At 32.0% G+C, this 27100-nt stretch overlaps 4 protein-coding genes across 7 annotated transcripts; 1 reads left to right on the top strand and 3 right to left on the bottom strand.

Annotated features, from left to right (window-relative positions):
- Nucleotides 1-41: 41 nt before the first annotated feature.
- LOC129920124 (uncharacterized) lies at nt 42-2044 on the bottom strand. The gene is made up of 2 exons (XM_056001336.1): nt 181-2044; nt 42-113 (listed from the first exon to the last, which is right to left on the bottom strand). The coding sequence occupies exon 1, from the start codon at nt 1932-1934 to the stop codon at nt 372-374; it is 1563 nt and encodes a 520-aa protein (XP_055857311.1). The 5' UTR covers nt 1935-2044; the 3' UTR covers nt 42-113; nt 181-371.
- A 405-nt stretch (nt 2045-2449) lies between these two features.
- Nucleotides 2450-2676, bottom strand: LOC129920135 (uncharacterized). The gene has a single exon (XM_056001348.1). The coding sequence runs from the start codon at nt 2674-2676 to the stop codon at nt 2497-2499; it is 180 nt and encodes a 59-aa protein (XP_055857323.1). The 3' UTR covers nt 2450-2496.
- LOC129920134 (uncharacterized) lies at nt 2450-3849 on the bottom strand. Its single transcript, XM_056001347.1, has 3 exons — nt 3577-3849; nt 2941-3068; nt 2450-2886 (listed from the first exon to the last, which is right to left on the bottom strand). The coding sequence occupies exons 1-3, from the start codon at nt 3720-3722 to the stop codon at nt 2705-2707; spliced, it is 456 nt and encodes a 151-aa protein (XP_055857322.1). The 5' UTR covers nt 3723-3849; the 3' UTR covers nt 2450-2704.
- On the top strand, nt 3126-27045 carry LOC129920114 (protein argonaute-2). 4 transcript variants are annotated; one of them, XM_056001315.1, is made up of 9 exons: nt 3126-3323; nt 14325-14402; nt 16849-17583; nt 17639-17861; nt 17932-18343; nt 18406-18745; nt 18802-19487; nt 20614-20783; nt 20847-27045. In XM_056001315.1, exons 1-9 carry the CDS (start codon nt 3200-3202, stop codon nt 20983-20985), a joined length of 2907 nt encoding a protein of 968 aa, XP_055857290.1. In that variant the 5' UTR covers nt 3126-3199; the 3' UTR covers nt 20986-27045. The 4 variants fall into 4 exon arrangements, with proteins under 4 accessions (XP_055857290.1, XP_055857291.1, XP_055857293.1 ...); XM_056001317.1 differs by lacking the exon at nt 3126-3323 and adding an exon at nt 10202-10330; XM_056001316.1 differs by lacking the exon at nt 14325-14402 and having other exon boundaries at nt 3131-3323.
- Nucleotides 27046-27100: the final 55 nt, after the last annotated feature.

Here is a 27100-nt window from a genome sequence, read left to right as displayed (position 1 = left end):
CGGTGAACGCTGCTGATGGTGGAGGCCCCGGTGAATCACATGGCATATAGACGGATGTTATGATCAGGGGCTGGGCCCCGTCTCTTTCACATTTGACCGTCGTCATATCAGCGCTACAATGGGGGGATAGAAGAAAAAGATTTAAAATTTTTTTCGCTACTATACATGTACGATAGTTACCTTCAGTGGGCCCTTTTTTGCAATAAATAATGAAATCTTTGGATTTAAGTCCGCAGATGTTACCGCTGTTGATCCACGGCTCTTGCACCAGGGCGATGTCTATATTATTTTTTGACATAAATGAGGTTAGGGTGGCAGATGCCAACTTGCTGTGTTGCAGATTGAGTTGCAACACTTTCATATTTTTGTTTTTAGTTATTGTTGTTGTTATTTTGCAAGTTGGCTGCCGTTACCGGTCTCACCTTTACCGCATTTATGCCAAATCTCAAAAGGAAGTCTAAAGATGGTAACATAGCCATGGTTTCATGGTTGAGCATGATGATTGCTTCCCGACCTGATTTTGTAGGTGCCTCCATTTGCATGACTTTCCAGTCTGCACTGGGGAGGCTTGGGTTTTGCGCTCTTAGGTACCTTTCAAGGGTGGTCTCGTCGATATTGGGGCCCGGTACGTTAATACGGACTTTGGGTCTGGTGGGGAGGTCATCTTTAAGAGCAACGCTAAGCGTAACTCCGTCCAATAACCCCTTCATGCAGCCCACTTTATCTCTGAGCCAGTTCAGGGTAGGTTCACCGCAACAGGCAAGAACCTTGAAGCCTTTTACTGTCGATAGTGGCCCGAAGGTTGGAACGAAACCTGTGGAGGCAAGTATCTCTTCGTTGACGAATTCAAGAAGCTTAACCTCCACTTGTGACCACTGTTCGTTGGTTAGTTTCCCTTCTGGGCTCCCTGCATTGATAACTGCCGCCTGAATATTTATGGGTGTTTGAGCACTGTTTGCCGACTTATATTTCTTGGGGTCAGTTTCTTTCGGGGACGACGTGTCGTTTTGCCTACCTCTCTTTTGGCGATTGCTTTCACCAGCATCTTGGACCCTAGAGTGTTTGGGACCGTTTTCCGGTATCACCCTTGGGTTGCTGGCTGCAGCTGCTTTTGAGGTGGAGGCGCGATGTTGGTCATTTTTCTTTCCTATTTTCTTTTCTTTTGTGTCGCTTGGGGCTTCGTTTTTAGCATCGAACTTCGCAAGAAGTTTGCGGGCCCAACTCAATCTTTTCCAGTCTCGCAGACACAATTTCTTCTGGTCACCACTGCCATATCTTCGTACGGTTCTCCTCGCATTATCGATCTTTTTGAGATCTGGAGTTGGCTCCCCTACCTTATTCTGCTTATTTGGATGCACCTTTCCTTTATGAGTCGATGTAGGCCCTTTTGGGCATCGCTGTTCGGGTCCGGTGTTTCTCAGCACCTTTGTGGGGTCTGAGCCATCCTTACAGACTTTGGTAGGTTCACTGTTCCTTTTGTCCGGAGTCGACGTAACTTTGGCTCCTGTCAATGACAGGGTTTTGGCCAAAGTTTTGTCTAGTGGGTTGTCAATGTCCATGCCCATCGCAGGGTTTTCTGCCACTGTGACATCTGCGTCCGAGCTGTCTGAACTGGGTAGGGATTGAAATTCGTCGTCATTGAGAATACGATTCTCTTCATCCGACGACATCTCTCTCTCCCCAGTTCCCACAGTTTCGTCCTCAGTGTTGGTGAGGTTCATGAGATACGCAGAGAATATCTCATCAACCCCACCGGCAGTAGGCCTGCTACAGGATGGAGCGCCAATAGTTCCTAATTGTTTTGAGTTTTTGTTTGTTGTCACTGGCGACTTAGTTTTATTCAAAACCAAGCCCTCGCCGGCAGCCGTGACATCTGCCGACACTTGAGTGAATATCCCCACTCGATTTTTATCTACTTCTTCAACTTTATCCATAATTGTTCATTAATTTAGATAACATCTCTGTTTTTGGTTTTCTTAGTTTGTTTGGTCCTACAGCTGGGTTGCTGGAGTGCCAAACGTAAGCCCCCCCACCACGACAAGGTGAAAACCACTTACTGAAACGAAGCTTAAATGTTTAAGTTAAATTCTAATTTTTACTTTATCTTTCTTCTGTGTAAACTGTCACACAAGGTTTTATTTAGAACTTAATAAATTTTTAAGTTTGAGCAAACGTCTCTGAAAGTTTGAAATGGCAAAGTATCATTTATAATTTTTGTAACTTTTGGAATACATTTTTCTTAGTTTACCCAACACAAGTTAACTATTTATTTTATATTAAAAAAAAAAAAAACATACTTAACTGGATTGGCAATTTCACACAGTGTAAGGTAACTACTTTATAACTTATCTTTTTGATAACAATTCGTCTCTCTTCTTGCTACTTGTACCTTTAAATCCATTCCTATTTACTATAATTATATAAATTAATGTCCAAATGAAAAGCCAGATCCGAAATGAATGCCATTTATTTAGACTTCATTATTTTCAACAAAACTTACAAGTCTACTGGCTTAATAGTTATAAATCTAGATAAAGCAAAGGCAACAATAATTGTTGCACAAACAAAACAAAAAGCAAAGAAATAAAATGATTCCTCGGTGAAGACATCTGTGAATGCTGGAATATCATGGTAAATCTGTTCAATAACAGCTAAAGTTCCACGAGTCTTAACCATATTGCTTATTGAGTTTTGTAACTCTTCTTCACTTCCTTTTTATAACTTTCCTCGATGAACCAGCTGCTTTGGAAGATTTTGTTTGCAAAGGAGTTGCTGTGACGTCTTCCTTTGGAGCTAGTGGGGTAATGTGTTTATTACAAAGTTGCAGAAGCTCTAAAGTTGTTAGATTGTCACTTATAAAACGAATTTCCTTTAATTTTGTTTGTTCTAAAAATAGAAAATATTTGAATGGAATGTACTATAAAAAGGGAATAGTCTTACCTTTGACTGGATCAATTAATGAGAATTTTACTTCAGCTGGTTGTAAATTGCAAAGAACTTCTGGTTTAACGATACAATTTGGGTTAGTCTTGATGATTTTGGGTGACGTCAGATGAACTAGGAGTTCCCTGTAACAGAAACAAATTACATAAATTAAACTATTTAACTATTTTCTATTTTTTTCTTGCAGATTCTTTCATCATTCAAATAGAGAAGGAGTTTATTTAAAGCCGTCAAACTGACGCCTACTCCGACGAAAATGTCTACGGAGCGTGAGCTGGCTCCTGGTGGGCCAGCTCAGCTCCATTCTCTACCTTCGTATCCCGATATTGGTGCAACAATTCAGATAAACACGGCAGTCAGTATAATCAGCAAGGTTTATGGTAAGTTATTAATCGAAAACATCACAAAATTACATTGAAACTAGAAGAATTTAAATCATCAAAAATTCCTTCACATTTTTTTTATTTGTTCATTTTATGATTTGTTTTATTGCGCTTGCGTGAGAAGTGTATATGTAATTTTTATTTTACAATTTTATCCATTGCAATTGTGAAATAATGTGTGTGAAAAATTTAATGGGAAAGGGTTTTTTTTTTTTGGGAAGATAGAAGATTCTTATCGTTTGCAACTTACCTAGTTGATTTGGCGTTTTCATTAAAAGGATTAAATGAGACGGTAATACGATTGACAGCCTTTAGATTAACACTTTTGAGTTGTTTGGCAATGGCAGCTACTACTCCATTTGACCTGCGAAGTGCTCCACTGTAATGAATAGACATTTTTGTTCCTTGCAATTGGTTTCTTTTTGTACACGAAAAATTAAATTGGTTATATATTTTTCATTCGTATTTTGGTTTTTTTTTTTTCTTCTGACATGCGTAGAAAAATTGACGTTCTTTTTTGGGGTTGACAGATATTGGTTGTGTGAAGTTAGCAGCGAGTTGGCGAATGGAGAGATAAAGAGAAATCGATATTAAGTGATGCCAATTGTATTGTGCGTAGTTCACACTACAAAAGGTGTGTTTTTTATTCCGACCGGGCTAAAGACTAATAGCTGAAGCGAAACGAAAAATTTGAAATTTGAAGTCTCAGCGGACATGTTAACGAAAAAATACCTGTAATCGGGTATTATAGAAACGTAAAAATAGGTGTGTTTTTTTGTTTATCTATATAGATTTTGTGCAAAAAAACGACATCGAGATTTTTGAAATCAAAACAATTTACGTGTTAAAAACAACAAAAACTTTATCTGTATAGATTTTTGAAAAATCCAGATAATTATCCAGATTTTACTTTCTCTCGATAAAAACAGTAGTGCCAAGGTACTTTATTTGTTGTGTTCATACAAAAATATCTGAAAATATTAACAAAAAAAAAGCGGAGAAAACGAGGTTTGAAAAAAACTCTCATAGAAAAAAATAATCAAAAATTTGTTTGACATGGTTGCATTGAAATGTTAATATCTCGAGATATACGCAATGCACTTTTCATATAAAAATCTTAAATGGATCCTGATAAGATTGTTGAACAGATATGTATATAAAATTATCAAAGTTTTTTCGAAAAATTAGAAATAAAAATAAAAAAGTTTTCACATTTGATTTTTAAAAAATCGAAAAAAAATTCAATATGGCTACCTTCAAACGCTTATAACACAAGAACGACGCAACTAATGTTAATGGTCATGGTCTTAAAATGTAGCTAAGGATATACAGATAATTTTTGGTTTTTTGTGAAAAAAACAATTTTTTTGAATCCAACATGGATGCCATGGCCATATGAAAATTTTTGTTTGCATCCAACATGGATGTAATGGCCTTCCCACTTCGGAGTTAAAATAAAAAAAAAACAAAAGCAACATTTTTGACAGACAGCTGCCAAAGTATATGTACAGTGGTGCCAAATGTTTGCATGGATTTCAAAAATCCCGATGTCGCTTTTTTGCACAAAATCTATATAGATAAACAAAAAAACACACCTAATAATAAAAATACAAATACAAAAATTCAAGAAAAAACATCAGAAAATAAGTTTTAAAGCAAAAAAAAAAACAAATTAAATTACGTTAACGAAATTTTGTATGGAAAACTGGACAAAAAACGCCTCGGGTCTTAACAGGAAATCTTGGCAGCACTGCATATTGAATGTAGAAACAGTAGCCAACAAAATTTAGAGTTGTCATATTTTTCGCTTTCGGGTTTTTCATGTATTTATCTTGTGTGTTTTACAAAAAAAATTAACAAATGTATGTTACCAAAACTAGTTAAATACATTTTATCATTCCAAACGCCAGTTTTCACATTTGTAAACAAATTCTAAACAATTTATCAAAAAACTAGTTTGGTAGCACATAAAAAGCTAAGCCCTAGAGAAATCTCCGGGCTTAAGAACTAAGACCGAGCCCAATTAACACAACGGCTTCTGTAAAGTGAAATCTTACAGGTTCTACTTTTTATACAGCTTGTATTGAGCTAGCTTCGGAATTTAATTGCTTATAGAAGTAAGAACTTGTTTAACAACTTCTAATAAGTTGTTTAAATACTGTTAAAGGAACTTAACCGAAGAGAACTTGTTTTTCAGAAAAGCTTGGCTAGTGAATTTATAGAAGCTTTACAGAAACTACAAAGTTTTGTATTTGATTTTTGATATTGAATAATCTAGCTCGGACACTTTTTGGTTTTGACATTGAATAATTTAGCTCGGACATTTTTTGTTTTGACATTTCTGCTATTTCAACTTTTCAGCTGATTAAGTTTTTGATTTCATTAGCCGTTTTTTACTATTCCACTTGATCCATATAGATCATTAGTAAACCCAACTAACATTTTAGCTTCGGTTAAGGTATTACAAAAGCTACATTTCAGCTTCTTTTAAACTTTAGTAAGGTTGTTGGGCATGTAAAAAGGAGAACGTTATACAAGTTTGACCCTCTATAAGGATTTTAAAACGAAGCTTTACCGAAGCTCTACCGAAGCTTAGAGATTTGACAGATAGCTTCGGAAGAGCTTGTATAGCTCTTTAATACATGTCTTATCGAAATTAAAAAAACAACTACAAAAACAAAAAAGAATTCTTTTTTAACTGGTTTTTATTTGATTTGAAATCATGAATTTTATTTTTTGACCTGAAATTATATATATTAGGTGTGTTTTTTTGTTTATCTATATAGATTTTGTGCAAAAAAACGACATCGAGATTTTTGAATTCGAAACAATTTACGTGTTAAAAACAACAAAAACTTTATCTGTATAGATTTTTGAAAAATCCAGATAATTATCCAGATTTTACTTTCTCTCGATAAAAACAGTAGTGCCAAGGTAGTTTAATTGTTGTGTTCATACAGAAATATCTGAAAATAGGTGTGTTTTTTATTACCACCGGTCTTAAGGCTTGGCCACATCAAGGCTTGGCCACACCGGAGGGTACGCGGTAGCGGTACGGGTAGCGGCAACGATATTTGTATTAAAAAAATTCCACACCCGAACGTTGATGTGTCAGTTTGGAATTTTTTCCATACAAATACCCGTACCGTTACCTGTACCTCTACCGCGTACCCTCTGGTGTGGCCAAGCCTTCAAAGGGTACATACGGTAGCGGTACGGGTACTTGTATGAAAAAAATTCCAAACTGACACATCGACGTTCAGATGTGGAATTTTGTTCATACAATTACCCGTACCGCTACCGCATGTACCCTCTGGTGTGGCCAAGCCTTTAGGCTTGGCCACACCGGAGGGTACGCGGTAGAGGTACAGGTAACGGTACGGGTATTTGTATGGAAAAAATTCCAAACTGACACATCAACGTTCAGATGTGGAATTTTTTTCATACAAATATCGTTACCGCTACCCGTACCTCTACCGCATACCCTCCGGTGTGGCCAAGCCTTTTAACTGGACAAAAAAAACGCCTCGGGGCTTAACCTGAAATCTTGGCAGCACTGTATATTGAATGTTTCGAAAACAGCAGACACAACAAAAATTTAGAGTTGTCATATTTTTCGCTTTCGTCATTTTCTTGTATTTTTCATGTATGTTTTACAAAGAGATACAAAAATGTATGCTAGCAAAACTATTTTAATACATTTTGTCCTTCCAAACGTGAGTTTTCACGTTTCTAAACAAATTCTAAACAATTCATGAAAAATTTGTTTGGTAGCACAGATTTAAAACTCTTCAAAAAGTTAAGCCCAGAGAAATCTCCGGGCTAAACAACTAAGCCCAAGGGGCTAAGGTGTTGTTGTATTTAACATGTAAATTGCTTAGCCCAGACTGCGTTTTTTTGTCTAGTTAAGACCGGTTGTAATAAAAAACACACCTAATATTAGCAAAAAAAAAAAGCGGAGAAAACGAGGTTTGAAAAAAACTCTCATAGAAAAAAATAATCAAAAATTTGTTTGACATGGTTGCATTGAAATGTTAATATCTCGAGATATACGCAATGCACCTTTCAGATAAAAGTCTTAAATGGATCCTGATAAGATTGTTGAACAGATATGTATATAAAATTACCAAAGTTTTTTCGAAAAATTAGAAATAAAAATAAAAAAGTTTTCACATTTGATTTTTAAAAAATCGAAAAAAAATTAAATATGGCTACCTTCAAACGCTTATAACACAAGAACGACGCAACTAATGTTAATGGTCATGGTCTTAAAATGTAGCTAAGAATATACAGATAATTTTTGGTTTTTTTGTGAAAAAAAATTTTTTTGAATCCAACATGGATGCCATGGCCATATGAAAATTTTTGTTTGCATCCAACATGGATGTAATGGCCTTCCCACTTCGGAGTTAAAATAAAAAAAAAACAAAAGCAACATTTTTGACAGACAGCTGTCAAAGTATATGTACAGTGGTGCCAAATGTTTGCATGGATTTCAAAAATCCCGATGTCGTTCTTTTGCACAAAATCTATTTAGATAAACAAAAAAACAAACCTATTATTCCATTAGTTTTTAGTAGGTATATCTATTGATAATAATTTTAAAAGTACATAATTTTTTTTTACCACATCCAGGAATCGAACTTCGTACCTACTTAGTGGCAGTCCGCCACTCAACCCACTCGGCCATCCTAGTATATTCATTACTGAAATCAAAAACTTAATCAGTTCAAATAGCAGAAATGTCAAAAAAAATGTCTGAGCTAAATTATTCAATGTCAAAACCAAAAGGTGTCCGAGCTAGATTATTCAATATCAAAACCAAAAATCAAATACTAAACTTGGTAATTTCTGTAAAGCTTCTATAAATTCATTTAGCAGGCTTTTCCAAAAAAGAATCTTTTTTAACTTTAAGTTTCTTTAACAGTATTTAAACAACTTATTAGAAGTTGTTAAACAAGTTCGAATTTCTATAAGCAATTAAATTCTGAAGCAAGCTTAATACAAGCTGTATAAAAAGTAGTACCTGCGAGTTCTCAATTTATAGAAGCTGTTGTGCTGGTTGGGAAACACGTATTACAACAACTACATAAGATCTTGCTTTTCATCAGGATCACGAATCGTTATCCTGATGATGATCTCGATGGCCGAGTGGGTAGAGTGGTGGACTTCCCTACTTACAATTTTGCTTCTTTAATGCTTTACAGAAGCAACAATTGCATTTGTAAAGCTTTATAGAACCAAAATTGTTTGTCGGGTTACCACCAAGCAGATACGAAGTTCGATTCCTGGATTTGGTTCAAAAATGATATAATTTCAAAATTATTATTAATAGATATCCCAAAAGCTAATAAAAAGTTATATATAATTTCAGATTAAAAGATAAAATTCATGATTTAAAATCAAATCAAAACCAATTAAAAAAGAAAATTCTTTTTTGTTTTTGTAGTTGTTTTTTTTTTTTTAAATTTCGATAATACATGTATTAAAGAGCTATACAAGCTCTTCCGAAGCTATCTGTCAAATCTCAAAGCTTCGGTAGAGCTTCGGTAAAGCGTCGTTTAAGCTTCTTATTTACCTTTATGAGTGCATTATTATAAAGGGTCAAACTTGTATAACGTTCTCCTTTTTCCATGCCCATCAACCTTACCTAGGTGTTGTTGAATTTAACATGTAAATTGTTAAGTAATTGTTGTTTTTTGTCCACTTTAGCCCGGAGTAATAAAAAACAAACGTGGATCAGCCTTGGTTCAGGAATTTAACTCGCCGATTTCGGTGGATACACTGCGGGTGAAATTTGGTTCAAGCTTTTTGGATCACAATTAATCCGCCAAAATCGGCAAGTTAAATTTCTGAACCACTTTTTACAACTGGCCACAAAGCCTAATATGCAGGTGAAGCGAAACTAATTTTTCCAGATTGTGCAGAGAGTTTTCAATTTTTATTGTCCTGTACATTTTTCTTGATTCAAAGATGTTTTTTTCATTTTATTTATCACTAGGCCTAAGTATCTTCACTGTTGAAGCCTGGTACGCTGCTCGCGCTAAATTTTAGCCGAGATAAAATTCCCATACAAGTTATCGATAATTTGTATGGGATCCATTTTAGCTCAAGCCTGGTACGCTGCTCGCGCTAAATTTTAGCTCCCATACAAATTATCGAAAAATTTTATCTGAGCTAAAATGGATCCCATACAAATTATCGATAACTTGTATGGGAATTTTATCTCGGCTAAAATTTAGCGCGAGCAGCGTACCAGGCTTCAGATAAAAATTTTCGATAATTTGTATGGGAGCTAAAATTTAGCGCGAGCAGCGTACCAGGCTTGACTTTGGAGTTGATAAGAAAATAACTTGTATTTTAAGTCAGGCAACTGGTCAAAAGTATAATACTGGCATCACTTTCGCTTTGTAGTTCGAGTTATTTTTTTTTTTTTTTTCCTTTAAGTTGTTTCACCTTCTCAGCACTAGGCATGTTCATATTATCCAAACTACAATAAAACACTCACACAACTTTAAAAAACACTTCACCAGAACGAGATAACCATACAATTCCACTCGGATCTCTCATCTTTCAAATCATCAAATTCATCCACCGTTCTCGCTTTACCGTCGCCATTCGCCACTTCTCGCCAGCAGCCCCGCAAGCTGAATCGTGTGCTGAAAAGAAAAAAAAAATTTTTCTTTCTCATAATGTACGGAATTCAGAGTTAACGAAGAGAAAAAACACGAAACAAAAGTCGAATAGAAAAAAAACTTACAAAAACTCGATAATTTTTACTCATTTGTGATTCAATTAGTTTAACCAAATAATTCTGTGCCTAAATTAAGTGTTCTTTAGTGGAATTTTCCAAAGCTAAAAAAAAGTGATCCCAACAAAATATTAAAAAAAAGAAGTAGAAAGAAAAGGCTGAATTCATCAAAAAAAAAATTATATATACCTAGGGAATATATATCAAAAAAACGCGACTAGTGACACAAAAAAAATGTATCCAGTCGGACAACGTAAGTGACGAAATATTATTTTTCTTTTCTATTTTGTAATCCTTTATTTGGAACAAATAAATTTCCACAAACACTTTGTTCGTGGGGAATCGCAGAATATCGAATTCTAATCTTAAAACGCAATGAACCTTGAGACTCCGCTGTGCAAAGCCAGAAACTAAACAGCCCAGCAAAACTCGAATGAAAAATCCATGTCATTCTGTCTCGTTCACTCCAGTGACGAAATAAATTGCTCTAATTCGTCGCCACCATTGTCGTCGTTGTCTTTCATTGGGAGTGTGCTGGTGGCTAGAGCTTGTTGGATTTTTTGTTCTTCTTTTTTCGTCGATAGCGCTTCTGTGGAAGTGCAGTGCACTGTGCCTTTCTTCGATGATGATGAGGGAATCACCACCTAGAGTCTAGAATAGAGAAATGGTAACTTAACAAAAGGTAGCAGCAACCAGACAGGTTTTCTGGGTATATTATTAGTCGACCCCTCTTAGGGCACATATTAGAGAATTAGTTAGTAGTTGTTGCAACAACTACAGAGGGCGCATTTTTCTTGGGTCTTCTAATCCATGGAGAAAAAATGAGTTTGACTGGTTGGGTTTTTTTAATTTATTTTTTGTCTCGCAAATATCAGCAACATGTTTCGAAACACATTATTTGCTTTGTGTTAGCACTTTTTCCAGGGTTTTTTATTTATCAGGTAAAAAGAAAAAAAAAAAAAAGATAGATAGAAGCAGCCTCATTGAGCTCATAGATGATGGTGGAATGCAAAAACTAGGTCAATGACCGTAACTTAATTTTAAATGTCGCATTTAGCGTGTTATTGCGCAAATACATTCCTTCAAAAAGGCGTTCATTAGTTTCTCACCAAAAACAAAAAAAAAGAAAAAAGCCCAAAAGGACTCTATTAGGGACATTGGAACGAGACAAAGTTGAAAATGTTAATGTTTTCTTTTGTTTTGTTTTTATTATAAAATACAAAAAATAAAAAATGATGAAACCATTTATTTTGTGCGGTTATCAGCAAAAAGCAATTTGAATTAATTTTTGTTTCTTATTTTTAGAAGGCGATATGGAAGGGGGAAATCGCGGTTGATCTACTTTTGGGGAAAACATATGGAATGGCGTTTGTCGATGGGGAATAATTTATTAATTACAATTTTGTGTAATATAGTATTTTTTTTTTATGCTAAGGTAGTATTTTTTTTTTGTATTAAAAAAGTAGGTAACCTGATTGAAATGTTGAGTCTACATTTAATTGAATATGATACATACACCAGAATTTGATTTAAAATATTTGTAATCTTTTATTTTAATGAAAAATAACAACAACAATATTTCACTCAAACTGTTGATATGAGTGAGTTATCTATTGATATTGGTGACCTTTTTTCATTTGACCTGAAGCCCATGCACCAAAAATTATAGATATAAGTCAGGTAGGTATTTGATCTGAGAGAAAAATTACCTTGGAATAAGATGCAATGATGGATTTCTGAATGATTAGGTAGATACCATTTCCTTTATTAAGATTATGTCCAGTTGACAACCATAAGCATTTAAATTTATTAAGGCCTGGTGCCATTGTTACCTTCAGATTTAATTGGTACAAACCACGAATGCGACTACATTATGTTACTTATGTAACTACGTTAGGAGTAGTTTTTACTATAGCACTAAGCAAACCAACAAAAAAAAAACAATGGTATTAAAAAGTTAGAACCAAATAAAAAAAAAATTATACCTGCATAATACGTACGTACCTAGTTCCGGTCTTCAAAAATCTCGAATATAAAATTCAGTTTAAATGTCTACATTGTGAAATTCCAGTAACAGGAAAGAAAAGTTATATTTGACGTCTGAGTTTCGCATATCCCTGTTTTTTATCAGTTAGGACATTAAACAAATTTTAACAATTTACCTGAAGTTAATTTGTTTTTTTTTTTTACATTCCTCCCAAAGCGATATGTTCCAAAATATTTTAAAACGTCATTTAAAATTGCCAACAGGAAAATAATTCTAGTATTTTGGATAGGTGATGGCTGTACTTTCCATTATGACTGCACGAAAAAATAAGTTACAAATGAATTTGGCAGCAAGACATGAAAATTACATTAGGGTGGTTATTGTATTAAAATGATCAGCAATTAGGTATAAATGAAATTTTCAAATTGTCATACAAAGGAGAATGTCCAGAAATATATGGAGAAAAAACCCAGCACCGATTAAAATAAGACCCGTATGGCTTATAAGGGCATTAATAATAGATACAAAAATATGAATTTTTTTCTTCAAAAAACATTCACGTTTAAGGCAATTTATATTGCTTAAAACGTGCAATTTATTTTGCTAGTAATCCACTAGGTTTTGCAAGAATTTCTTATTTTATAGATACTAATCAAAAACCCATCCAAGACACCAATCATTTTACGTTATCACCCAGGCCCGCATAATTGTTGCGGATCCTAAGTCCATTATGTACATTTTACCTAAAATCAAGCGTCATATAAAAAAACAATCTTGGGTATTTTTTGATGCTGGACCTCATGGAACTTAAACCAATGTGACTATAAATAGCTGCCTGAAAAAAAAAACACTTTATAGGTAAATTGAATTTAAAAATCGTCAAAGCAAGTTCCTGAAATGGTTTTTTGAAGAAAAAACATTCATATTTGTTATCTAGTTTTAAAGTCCTTTCAACCCATACATGAAGATTTCATTTTAGGGCCCTATTATGATTTGCGAATCGCTAGAATAAATTGGCGAAACACAGTTATGGAGCCTTTATTAAACGATTTAGCGTTTTAAAATTGATATTTTTACATAATTTTCTTTATTTTGACTGCATTGCACTGATCGTAGTAGTTTTCTAATCTAAAAACCACGATATGAGTGTTTTCTAAATCGTTCGACTCGCGAGTCATAATAGGGCCCTTAATCGGTGCTGGGCATTTTGGTATTCTCCTTTCTTTCATTGATAAATACAAGGAAAGGTGTGTTATTTTTTTTATATGGGGAGTTAAAATCCTGAGAAACCGCCTAGCCACCTACTCATACTCATTTTTTACTTGCTCTATGGGGCAAGTATTGGTTTCGTGTCGAAAAAAAAAAAAATTATTGTAGGATCACAGTAGTTCGGCAAAAACGTGTAAATCTTTTGTTTTTTTTTGCATAGTTAACATTTCTAACAAGATTTTCTTTGCTCTTTGCATTGGCACAGTTATCAACCTGAGGCAACAAGACTTCACTATAATATCTGAATTACGTTAAAATCTAAAATAATAAATCTTTGAATATTGGTCTAAATTACATATATCTGAACAAAATTTTAAAATAAATCAGAAGCAACGAAAATATTTTGAAATATTTTAGAATTGCGACACATGATTTTAACGTATTTTTAAATGACAAATCTAAGAAGTCCCGAAAACCATGATGAAAGTTATGTTATTACCGTAGTGATAAATTGAATTAACCCAGAAAACCCATTAAATTGTATGGTGGTTATTATTAAATATGGCATTAATAGCCGTATTTTATTTATTACATAAATACATAAAAAAGCTTACAATTCAGATTATAGCAACAGTGGCATTATACCGAACAATACTACGAACGAGACAAGTTTTGGTTTCGATTTTTTTCATTAAGACAATATAAAAACTAAGTTGACTAATCTTCACTCTACAACAAAAGTAATTTGTATATTATAACTCTTATAAATTTGGTTTAATATGGTTCAAAGGAGTCTTGAGGAAGAGCAATTAAAATCTAACTCCGTTGGCATAAATACATTTAAAAAAAAAGTAACAATTATTTTAATCTTGTAAATTAAATTAAAATAAATATTTTTTTTTTAAACACAACTGGTAAATAATAATTTCTTATTAACCGTTTAAATATTTTTTATTTATTTTTTATTTTATTTTACAACAATAACCAATTGGCTATGGACTTGTTGTTGTGCATATGATTTTCTTTATTTTTTTTTATTTAATTTTTATAGAATCACAATGGACCTCTTCGCCTCCGAGGCCTCAGAGCCCATCCACCCAGCCGCAGACTAGCTTCGATACACTTACATGTAAAATATAAAAAGAACTAAAATCAAACAAAATTATTAGATACTAAACCTTTTTTTTTATTCATAATTTTTTGTTGGTACTAATTGGCTTGGCTTGAATGAATGGTTGAAATTTTTGTATGGCTTAGTTGTTTTCTTTTTTTGGTTTGTTTGTACCTAGTATGTATTTAGAACACTAATATGGACGTATTGCTCATTAAAATGAAAACTGTTAGAAATAGCTTCTAGAGTTTTTAGAATTATCAGAGGCTACTTTTTATATCTACAAAATAAATAAATTTATGATTTGTAATTTTTAAATTATACACAAAAAATGTTATTAAAATTTGTCATTTCAATAAAAATTCTTAATTGTGGCAGTTTTCTTTTTAATGAGCATTGTATTTTGAGAATTGAACGAATGAGCAGCGTATTGTAGTGGTGTGTGAATTATGTTTTGTTTTCATTTATTAGTTTTGTTGTTTTGAAAAAGTAACAAAATAATAAAACCTTTTATTAAACGTGTGTTTGCTCAGCAGCAGAATTGATACTCATTTTAACCGTTAAGTAAGTTAATCAAAACAAATCACAACAAAAAAAAAAAAACTAAACTATACGTACATATGTAGATACCTATCTGTAAATAAAATAAAAACTCATAACTTTCAAAAGTACAAAAGTCTTTTTAATATTGAACAAAATCTGTGTTTAGCCTCAACATGAAAATAGAGGATAAGTCTATTTACTGCATTTCAAATAAAGTTCTAATCGTTTTTTTTAGCAGTGGCTAAGTCCACTTTCATAATTATGGGCACAAATATAAAATATGGAAACTAATGTACATAGTTAAAAGTCAAAGGAATTGCATAAATGTATAAGATAATACATATGTTTGCTTTTGGTTAATTGTTATTATGCAAAAATGCAGAAAACAGTTTATGTAATATTCAGGAACTACATATATGTTATATTGAGGAGAACTCAACGAATATAAATAAAAAAAATGTGAAGAGAAATAACAACAACTACTGGAACAAAATTAAAGAAGCTGGTTATATTTGTATGTACATTTTTTTTTAGATTCATCTTTGGTATTAGATTTATAAATCTTCCAAAGCTATCAATATATAATGAATCATATATTTTAGTCCGATTCTACCTTCAAGAACTGTTTACAACACATTGGAAATGATGAAAGTTTAATCTGGAAACAAGATCTAGAATGTATTTTTCTTTCAATGGGAACTATATTGCCGTGTAAATTTAAAATGAAAAGGGTATTTTATCTATTTTTTCGGTACATTGAGATAAACGCGTTTTATATGTATGTATGTACATATACATATCTGCATTTTTCAAATAGATATTTCAAGAATGCGGTGAATAAACTAAACTTTAAACTATTTCTACTTTTTTTTTTTAAGATGATTAGAGGTAAAACATTCATTTGCAACGGATAAACGATTTTTGAATTTAATAAAATGCACTTTGATGCTTTGTATTACATAATTATATACATAAATGCATACAATGGGCCAATTCTTCGATCTGATTTGTGTACATTTGTGTTAATCAGATTGAATAATAAGCCATGATATAAGGCCTAATAACTTATTTGTTTCAAAAGTGGATATGTTAAGCTATTGGTGAATGGGCTTCAGGTCAAATGAAACATATATTTTCTTTTTGTCACAACGATTCGTCCATGTATATGGAAATCATATGGTAAACAATGGCCCATTCGCCAACAGCTTATAGCATTACAAAGTGTCGCCAATATGAAAAGATATGTTGGTTTTTAATCGAAAGAATTCTTTTTTAATTATACAAAAGTAAGAAAACTTTATTAAAAAAAAAAACTTAAATTCGTACGCATTGTATAAAAGCATTATGCTAAACACCGCCACATCACTTTGAACGCTTAATATAAAATTTAATATTAACGCTGAGCTAAAAATATATCTTACCTTAGAGTGAGCCTTTGTTTCTTCAGTATGAATAGTTATTGAATGGACAATTTTTGGATTGCATGTTTCTTATTTTTTAAGCATATACAAAAATTTCATTAAAAATCATTAGATTGGCAACAAATTTCAAAATTTAAAAGTCTGTGAAAATACTGTGTGAAAAGAAGTTACTTTATAGCTAGATTTTAACTATAACTAGTAAAACTATCTAGTATTTTGTCTCTTATGTGTGTATTACAAGGCTAAAATTAGTAATAAAGAAAAACTTTTTTCTGTATGTGAAAAGTAAACAAATTTTGAAATTTCTCATCTTGTTCCTCACGTAACTACATTCATGATTATGATTAAAAACCAAAATATATAAGTATTTGATTTGTTTTCTTTGGTAATTTTGTGATTTTTTTCTTCATTGTATTGTTTATTTTTCTGAAAGATATCATCTTTTTTTCAGTTTAAACTATTTAGATAAACTTTAATTTGAAATCTTTTTTAAAATATAGCACCACCAGCACCAGGTTCATCAGTGAATCCCACTTCTGTAACCAGCCCCAGTGCCCAAAATGTACCAGGTGTTGCTGCTGGAGCAGTGGCTTCTGCCTTGGGTGCCAGTGTTACTGCAACAACGCCAACACAACCAGAACTGCCAGTATTTACATGCCCACGTCGTCCGAATTTGGGCCGTGAGGGGCGGCCCATTGTGTTGCGGGCGAATCATTTTCAGGTGACAATGCCTCGTGGATACGTCCACCATTATGATATCAATATACAACCAGATAAATGTCCGCGTAAAGTTAACCGTGAAATCATAGAGACTATGGTTCATGCATATAGTAAGATATTTGGCGTGCTGAAACCGGTGTTTGATGGTCGAAATAATCTGTACACACGTGACCCGTTGCCAATAGGCAATGATCGGCTAGAATTGGAAGTGACTCTGCCGGGAGAGGGTAAAGATCGAATATTCCGCGTGACAATCAAGTGGATGGCACAGGTTTCGTTGTTTAATTTGGAAGAAGCTCTAGAAGGAAGAACTCGTCAAATACCGTATGATGCAATTTTAGCTCTTGATGTTGTTATGCGCCACCTTCCAAGTATGACTTATACGCCGGTTGGAAGGAGTTTCTTTAGTTCTCCAGATGGTTACTATCATCCGTTGGGTGGTGGTCGTGAAGTTTGGTTCGGTTTTCATCAGAGTGTACGTCCATCTCAGTGGAAAATGATGTTAAACATTGATGGTGAGTAAAATAAATAAAATTACTCAAATTGTAAATTAATTGTTTGTTCTATCAGTTTCTGCAACGGCATTCTACAAGGCACAACCAGTTATTGATTTCATGTGTGAAGTGCTCGATATCAGAGACATCAATGAACAGCGCAAACCACTCACCGATTCGCAGCGAGTCAAGTTCACTAAAGAAATCAAAGGGCTCAAGATTGAGATCACCCATTGTGGTCAAATGAGGCGCAAATATCGCGTGTGCAACGTCACGCGACGACCAGCTCAAATGCAATCGTAAGTTTTTGTCCTTATCTCTATTCTTTGTGTTCAGGGGTTGTTATCTAATTATTTTGTTTTATTTTAGTTTTCCACTGCAACTTGAGAATGGTCAAACTGTGGAATGCACTGTTGCCAAATACTTTTTAGATAAGTACCGCATGAAGCTTCGTTATCCACATTTGCCATGTCTGCAAGTAGGACAAGAACACAAACATACTTATCTCCCGTTGGAGGTTTGTAACATAGTTGCCGGCCAGCGATGTATTAAAAAACTCACGGATATGCAAACATCGACAATGATTAAAGCCACCGCTCGTTCGGCACCAGATCGTGAACGAGAGATAAATAATTTAGTAAAGCGTGCTGATTTTAACAATGACTCATATGTGCAGGAATTTGGCTTGACCATTTCAAATTCTATGATGGAAGTGCGTGGTCGTGTCCTTCCACCACCAAAATTGCAATATGGTGGCCGTGTTTCGAGTATGAGTGGACAAGTAAGTTTATTGAATTTGCCCAAGTATGGACCAAATTTAATAACGTTTCTTTTTGTTTGCAGCAACTTTTCCCTCCACAGAATAAAGTGAGTTTGGCATCACCCAATCAAGGTGTATGGGATATGCGTGGCAAGCAATTCTTCACAGGTGTGGAAATCCGTGTGTGGGCAATTGCTTGTTTTGCTCCACAAAGAACAGTGCGAGAAGATGCCTTGCGCAACTTTACTCAGCAACTTCAAAAGATCTCGAATGACGCTGGTATGCCAATAATTGGACAACCATGCTTTTGTAAATACGCCACAGGGCCTGATCAGGTCGAGCCAATGTTTAAGTATTTAAAAAATTCTTTTAATAATCTACAATTGGTTGTGGTTGTGTTGCCAGGAAAAACACCAGTTTATGGTAGATTTGCTTAATTAATAAATGCTCCATTGAATTAATTAACAACTTTTTCACAGCTGAAGTTAAACGTGTTGGAGATACAGTTCTTGGCATGGCCACGCAGTGTGTACAGGCAAAGAACGTGAACAAAACTTCACCACAAACACTATCTAATTTGTGTTTGAAAATCAATGTTAAGCTGGGTGGAATTAATTCAATTCTTGTCCCATCGATTAGACCGAAAGTTTTTAATGAACCTGTTATATTCTTGGGCGCCGATGTTACACACCCACCAGCCGGAGATAATAAAAAGCCATCCATTGCAGCTGTAGTAGGTTCCATGGATGCCCATCCATCACGTTATGCAGCTACAGTGCGTGTCCAACAACACCGTCAAGAAATTATTCAAGAACTCAGCAGTATGGTTCGTGAGCTATTGATAATGTTTTACAAATCCACCGGCGGCTACAAGCCACATCGTATTATTTTATATCGTGATGGTGTATCAGAGGGACAATTCCCACATGTGCTACAACATGAACTGACTGCAATCCGTGAGGCTTGCATTAAATTGGAAGCTGAATATAGGCCTGGTATAACATTTATTGTTGTCCAAAAGCGACATCACACGAGGTTGTTTTGTGCTGAAAAGAAAGAACAAAGTGGAAAGTCAGGAAACATTCCGGCCGGTACAACGGTTGATGTTGGTATTACACATCCAACAGAATTTGATTTCTATTTGTGCAGTCATCAAGGAATTCAGGTGAGTTTAGTTATAAGTTTTTACATAGAAAAGTATTTTAATGTTTATAGAAAACCAAATATTTTTTTTTTTTTTGAGAAACTTGATATTAAGTTCCTACCGTTAATTGCGTCATAAAATTTCATATCTTTGTCATGATAACAAAAACTAATATAACTTTTCATTTATTCGTTATTATTACTTATCTATAAAATGATATCTGCATTCATGAATTTGTAGATTTGGGGGAATTCCCCATTTGTAAAACAAAACAAGTAAATAACTTATATAATTAATTAAGTAGTCGATTTTTTAATTAAATTGGATGGTAGCAAGCTACCTTTTTATTGTGTAAGTAATTTTCCAGACCACAGTTAAGGATTTGACTACACTCATATACACAAGTAACTAAGAATACAAAGAATCTTGATTTCTCTTAAGAATGTTTTGTGAAAAAGGAATATTGATTGATCATCAATGATACTTCTTTTCATTAATTTAAAAATCCTTGGTGGTTGTACTTGATGTATTTTGTATGGACTATGTGAAAAAGGAATATTGATTGATCATCAATGATACTTCTTTTCATTAATTTAAAAATCCTTGGTGGTTGTACTTGATGTATTTTGTATGGACTATGGAGATTCATATCCCATTAAAAACTGTTAAGATTAATTTAATTACAAAATTGGCAAATGCGTTGTCATATTACTGGCAAATGTATGAAGTTGAAGTTCTCACTCGTGTGAATCAGATATTAAATTTTATAACAGGCAGGCTGTTAAAGCCTCTAAAAAATCTGAACTAAAGTTGAAAATCTGTGTATTCAAACGCTAGATATAAATAATGGTATATTTCTTTACATATACATATGTGCCTCGCTCTGTCGCATAACTTTGCTTTTAATCTCATCTCGCGATGAGGTTTCAGAGACTTTTCTAGACAATCATTCTCTTAAAAATTATAAACAGTAGTTCATCGACAGTAGAAATCTCAAGTTGTTGTACGTTCTCAATTGCAGATAATTATTATTCATTGTTTTGATTTATGAAATACAATAAATAATTGTTAACAACTTGACTAAAACAATAATTTGAAGCCTTAAAGCAAAAATAAAAATAATATTTTAATTTAACGAAAATTATAGGGAACAAGTCGACCGTCGCACTATCACGTCCTCTGGGATGACAATCATTTCGATTCAGATGAACTCCAATGCCTGACATACCAACTATGTCACACGTATGTTAGATGCACTCGTTCCGTATCAATTCCAGCACCAGCGTACTATGCACATTTGGTCGCTTTTAGAGCAAGGTAAGAAACAATTTAATTCTTAATCTAATCAAGAGTTTTTATATTCATGGTTTTTTTTTCCAGATACCATTTGGTTGAAAAAGAACACGATTCTGGCGAAGGATCTCATCAAAGTGGCTGTTCTGAAGATCGTACACCTGGCGCTATGGCGAGAGCGATTACCGTTCATGCTGACACCAAAAAAGTTATGTACTTTGCTTAAATACATAAAACACAAATTCAAATCAGAAAAAAACACATCAATGCGGAGTATAAAACGTCTAGAAAAAAAAATGCTGAATGTGAAACAAGTTTACAAAAAAAAAAAAAAATGATCTATGAATCAATATATCTGAATACTGATAATTTTATTATGGAAAGAATCAACGATTATACTTTTTGGCAAAATCAGTAAGTCGTATATTTCATACCGGGAGCAATATAGAAGGGAAAAAATTAATCGTAATTAATAATAAACATAATAGCTTTAAGTCGCTTCATAAATATTAATTTACGCGGCACCGAATAATTGTTTATATCATAATTTTTAACATTTTTTTTTATTTTGTTTTTACTCAAAAAGATTCTTAAAAGCAAATTTTAAACAAAAAAAAAAAACTGCTTGCAAGTTATATATATAGGGAATCCAAATCAGAATACAAACAAAAAGTTATGCATCTTACTAGTTTAGTACCTGTCAGTTGGATTATTAATTATATGTACATATATTTATATGACTATAATTCCTTTTTTTTTTTCAATTTAATGTGTTTTAAGTATTTTCTTTTTTATATATTATATAAATCTACCAAAGCCACAAGTCTCTTAAAACAAAAAAGTAATTGGAAACTTATAAAAAAAATTCTTTAAAGTGCCACATTTGCAAAACGGTTTTCTTAAAAATAAGTAACGAGCATTTACTAAGTAAGAAGGAGTAAGAAAAGAAAAAAAAGTCCAAAAACATCTTTTAAAGTAAAAAAACTAAAACTAAATCCAATAATTCTATACTTGAATATCAATTGAATAGTCTTAAGTGAAAGAATACGAATGAAAAAGGTCAGGTGTACCCTCCCTTTTTATTTCTGTTCTTTTTTTATTGTGTATTAAACGACAGCGCCCTTAAATATAGGTGGCAGCGCTACAATATATAGAGAACAATATCATATTTTTTTGTTATATGGTATCGTCTTTTATTTCAATGCAAGGGATTTACAAACAAATTAAACTTATCAAATCATTATTTATATTGTAATAAATTATATATACATATATGATATATTTGAAGTGTATTCTTTTTTTATAGTTACATTTTTTTTTTTTTAGTTGTCTAGGAATGATCGTTGTTTTTTTGTATCAAATCTTATGAATAAAATTATTTTATTTGGCAATTATTATTTTCAAAAACGAAAAAAAAAAACAATTCTTTAATCAAAAACCTAGAAGAGGTCTTCTTATAATGCATTGTCAATTTGGTGAAGGTTTTTTTGGCTTTATTTTATTTTTAGTCCTTAATTTTATTCTCCAACCAAGCAGCATCCTAATAAATAAATTCTCCAAAACATATTTTGTGAATTATTGGTTGTATATCTCAAGAATGGTTTTAATTGCCCCAATACAATTTGCTAACAAGCTGCTAGATAAAGTTCCAATTAAACTCTATTTCTTCGACAAGCATCATTTTATCATTTTTTTTCTCCAATCTCTGATTGCTATTTAATATATATTTCTCAGCAAACCCCCTTAAGTGTTACCACGGAAATTAAAGGTGTATAAAAATGAGTTATCTTGAATTCTGCTACACCTAGCCCGAATATTGCCATTTCTGTGCATGTTTTGTGATTAGCCGAACAAATAAACAAACATTATTTCCATAACAACCAATATTATTTCCTCAAAATGTTCATAATTTATGATATTAAAATAAGAACTAAACATTATTCTTAATTAATTTCAAATTACAAGTTTTTTACTAAGATTTTATAACTTTCGAAATATTTTTAATATAGTTTATCTGTTCATTCGATTGTTATCTTGCAAAAATAAACTCTTGAATGCGATAAACAGTATTGTCATAATATTCTTTAAAATATACCTATTGACAAGACAATGGCAAATTCTTCATCTGTTCACATCTCATAAATTATATTTTTCTATATCTCAAGCCGAGGGAGTCATATATGGAATAAAAAAGTTGTTAAATCTAAAAACATAATTTTTGTTTTGTTATAGATTAAGGTTTATCGTTTCTAAATGATTTGTTCTATTTATCCACTCATGCAAAACAACATCAACGTATTAAAGCTCAGATTAAATCAAATAAAAACTATATAAAATGTATTCTCATCCATAAAACAAAAATAAATTTAAACAAGAAAATGTTTAAATGATCTTCAAAAAAACAAAACGAAACAAAATCATTCTGTATATAATTTTTTTTACAAAAAATACTTTTAAATGTACAATTTGCAATTGTGTCAACAAAAACAAAAAACACAAAAATATAAAATATGTAACTATCAGAACAAAATTCAACAACATAAAAAATTATAACCACCAATTGTTGTGCATATCGCGAACAATATGAATAATTTATTTTGAATAATAAAAAATAAATAAATCTAAAAAAAAAACTTTCAATGCTAGCATACATCTCACAAGGGACATCAATAAGTATTAGTTTTAAGTAAATAAAAAAAGAAAATCCCAAAAAAAAAATGAATAAAACTTTTAAAAAAATATTTAAATGACTGCTGAAGAAGAGTAAAAACAATTTACCGAAAAAACGACACCACTTACAAAATATCGAGGAAAAAAATAGGTTTAACAAAATTAATTTTAAGTAAAACACAAAAAAAAAAAAGAAACATTTTCAAAATCACTACAACAAAAAACAAAAACTTAGCAATGAACTTAAATTCTTAAAGACAAAATGTCCGACTTATACAATGGAATGCGCAAAGTTAGTATAATTTTAGTTTTTAATTAAATTAAAAAACAAAAATTTATATAATGCAAATTAGGTGATTAAATTATAATACAAAAAGAAACAGATCTATGCCTCATAAATAAGCTTAAAAGAAACACATGAAGATCATAAATAGAACGTAAGTAAAATTTTTTGTGTAATTAGAAATTGTAATCATTAATTTAGAAACTTGAATTTTTTTTCAACAAACACACACAGATTGTAATATATATTTTTAAATGAATTGATTTTTAAAAACTCCATAGATATTCGAAAATAAAAATACAAAACTGAACTGAAATGAAATGAACAAACAACTCAATCCGAAAATGCACTCCAGTTCTTTTTAATCTTCTTAAAAAACTGTATAAACAAAAAATCATTTAACCAATAAACCTAGAAAATACATATTTATGTATATTCTTTATATAAATAAAATACAAACATATATATTGTAGATTAATTTTTTCATTCAACATTTTTTTAATTGTCAAATTGAACAAAAACAAATATAACAAAAAGCCAGCAATACAAGTAGAGAGAAAATTGTGATTTCTAAAGGGTTTCTTATAAATTTATTAAAAAAAGAAAAAAAAAAATGAACATGCAAGGTATAACATTTAATTTCTATACATAAAAATAAAAATATATTTACTTATTAAAAACACATTAATGTGGGATAATTTTTATTAACTTTGTTGTTATTTTATCAAAACACAATTTTATTTTATGCTTTTATGGAAGTATCATAATATTTGGAATTACTTTTTTTCCCTCGATGAATTCTCTTTTAATGAATGCCTTTTTATAAAAAAAAATTATAATTATAAGTTTCCTTCTGGAGTTAGCACAGTATGTCCGGAACTGGGGTGGCACGAAGTTGTGCCGCACAGAGGTTTCGCACATGGGTATGAAAATGATCCTTGAAAGTATTCCTCGGAATTTATTGGTATCGGCAATAAATATTCTAGGGGAGTTTAGCTGTCAATAATTAATACGCCTTCAATTTCCCTGGGAAATAATTGCGAGGTACATTCAATATTTCCAGAGAAACAAAATTATCCCGACGATTCACGATACGCCCCATATTTGTTCGCCAGATAGGGAATCCTGGGTATTCTAGTATTCTATCGGCACAATTACATTGAACTTTGTAAAAAAATATGTAACATATTTTTATTTTATAAGAATGTCAAGGACTTTAACAAGTGAAACAACTTTTTCATACAAATATTGCAAGGTCTTTAACATTTTCTGATAAACCTGATTTCTTCTTTGGCTCCAATCAATCGAGATTCAAAGTTTAAAATTTTGACAGATGATACAAATCTAAAAAGTGTTCATAGGTTTGTATGTCCAAAGTTAAATGAAAGCTTGAGCTCCTATATTCACTTTTCATTTATTTTCAAAGTTAAATTGAAAAGAAAAAAAAAAGTATCAATTAAATTACAAACAACACCTGCTTTGATTTCACCTGGGCCCTTATGGTTGTCTGATGTTGAAGTATATAAATTTATCACCATTAAATTTAAATTCTAAAAAGTCTTTTCATCCAACTTTTCAGAAAAACCCGAATTCTTCGCCAAATGGGGCGAGGATTGTTCATCGATTGCTATCCATCGAGTTAAAGTTGAACAAATGCGCCAATCGGATCTGAGATTGACATAACAACAAGAATTTGATTAGTAAAATTTGCTATTTTTTCAATATTTAACATACATACATATGTAATCGGCCATAGCGAGGTAATCCATCGGAGCGGAAATTCTCCGATATTTTACGAAATATGCTTCGAGGTGTGTTTCCGACAGGTAAAAACTGTCCGATTCGCTAGGGCTGAATATACATATCTGTTTCTGGCAAAGTAACCGCACCATAAGACGACGTAAGTTTATTGGACAAAATATTAAAAATATTAAAAAAAGAAAAATACAAATAGTTCATTATGACTGGGAAAAATTGTTATTTTAAAAAAATCTATTTCTAAGAAACTTTGGTAAAAAAAACTTAAAAAATTGAAAAAAAAAGGTGAAGTAGAAGAAATCTACCAATGAAAATAAAAGCTACTCGACACAGATCGAATTGCTTTTAAGTGATGATCTACTGAAGAGTGTATGAACTCTTCAATTCTTAGTACCGTTCACGGATAGGAAAATAGACCGTTCAATACAAAAGTGGAGGTGGCAGAGTAGCAGTCGTCTCTCTAGGTTATATTCAGCCCTATCGTGAGTTTCACGTGAACAAGATTCCACCCGAAAAAAATTTAATTTCACTTTTCACCTATTGTGAGTTCCTCGCAAAAAGTTATTCACGTTCTTTTTTCATGCAAATTTGCGAGGTATTCGACAGCTCTTATCTGTTATCTCACCTAAATGTTGGCGCCGAATAGAAACTAGTTTAGTGGAAAACGTAAATTCCCTTTGGGTGAAACTCCTGATCGCTTTTAAAATTCCGGGCGAAAAAAAATATTCCGGGTGGAAAACATTCCACGTGAAACTCACGATAATATGTATAATATACCTAACGTACCATAGAAAAAAAGTTGAATTCAATCGATTAGTAACTTCTGCTTTTTTACAAAATTACAAAAAAAAAGTGATTCCAAAATCTTCTTCCATTATTATTTATTTTTATTTTGGTTACGTATATTGTTTTTTTTTGTCTACCATTTTATAAAAAAAAAATATCGTACAACTTTAAACTTGCTTACAATTTAAAAAACTAAATATTGTGTATATGTAGGCTGTAATATAAAACAATATTCAGACATTTCCTCAAAAATAGAGGAATTAAATACTTAAATAAAAATAACACAGATTAAAAGCCGGGAATTTATATTATAATAATGAGTATTTATATATATTTATATATTAAATTAAAGGGTGAGTTTCTTTTTTTGTTTTTGTAAAAAATAAAAAAAAAGATTGTATCCTTTTCTTTTTTCTTTTTGAATTAGGGCAATACATATAATAACTTAGGTTTTAGTAAATAATGGGAAAACAACATAATGTAGTAAAAAAAAAAGCTTGTGACAAAATGATCCTTTATTGTAATTGTCAAATGATCCCTTTTTACAATGTTCGTCAATACTTTCATCAATATATTAAACAATAAACAAAGATCTTAAAACAAAAATATAATAATTGAAACAATTTGAATCACACTTTAAAACACAATCACAACAACAAGAAAGCAAATCGAAAATACACCTCTCATTTATATAGTTTTTAACTTAAAAATAAAAACAAAAATGTAATAAATATAATTCCGAATCATCTAAATAAAAGTGAAACATTTTTTTGGAACAAGAATTTTAAATGCTTTGTTTTAGTATTTTTAATTTTGGATGGATTTTCCGTACCTACTCATCATA

The sequence above is a fragment of the Episyrphus balteatus genome, chromosome 4, assembly GCF_945859705.1.
Source record: "Episyrphus balteatus chromosome 4, idEpiBalt1.1, whole genome shotgun sequence".
Classification (NCBI taxonomy): Eukaryota; Metazoa; Arthropoda; class Insecta; order Diptera; family Syrphidae; genus Episyrphus; species Episyrphus balteatus.
The sequence above is the reverse complement of the archived record's forward strand: the minus strand, read 5'-3'. Positions and strand labels throughout refer to the sequence as shown.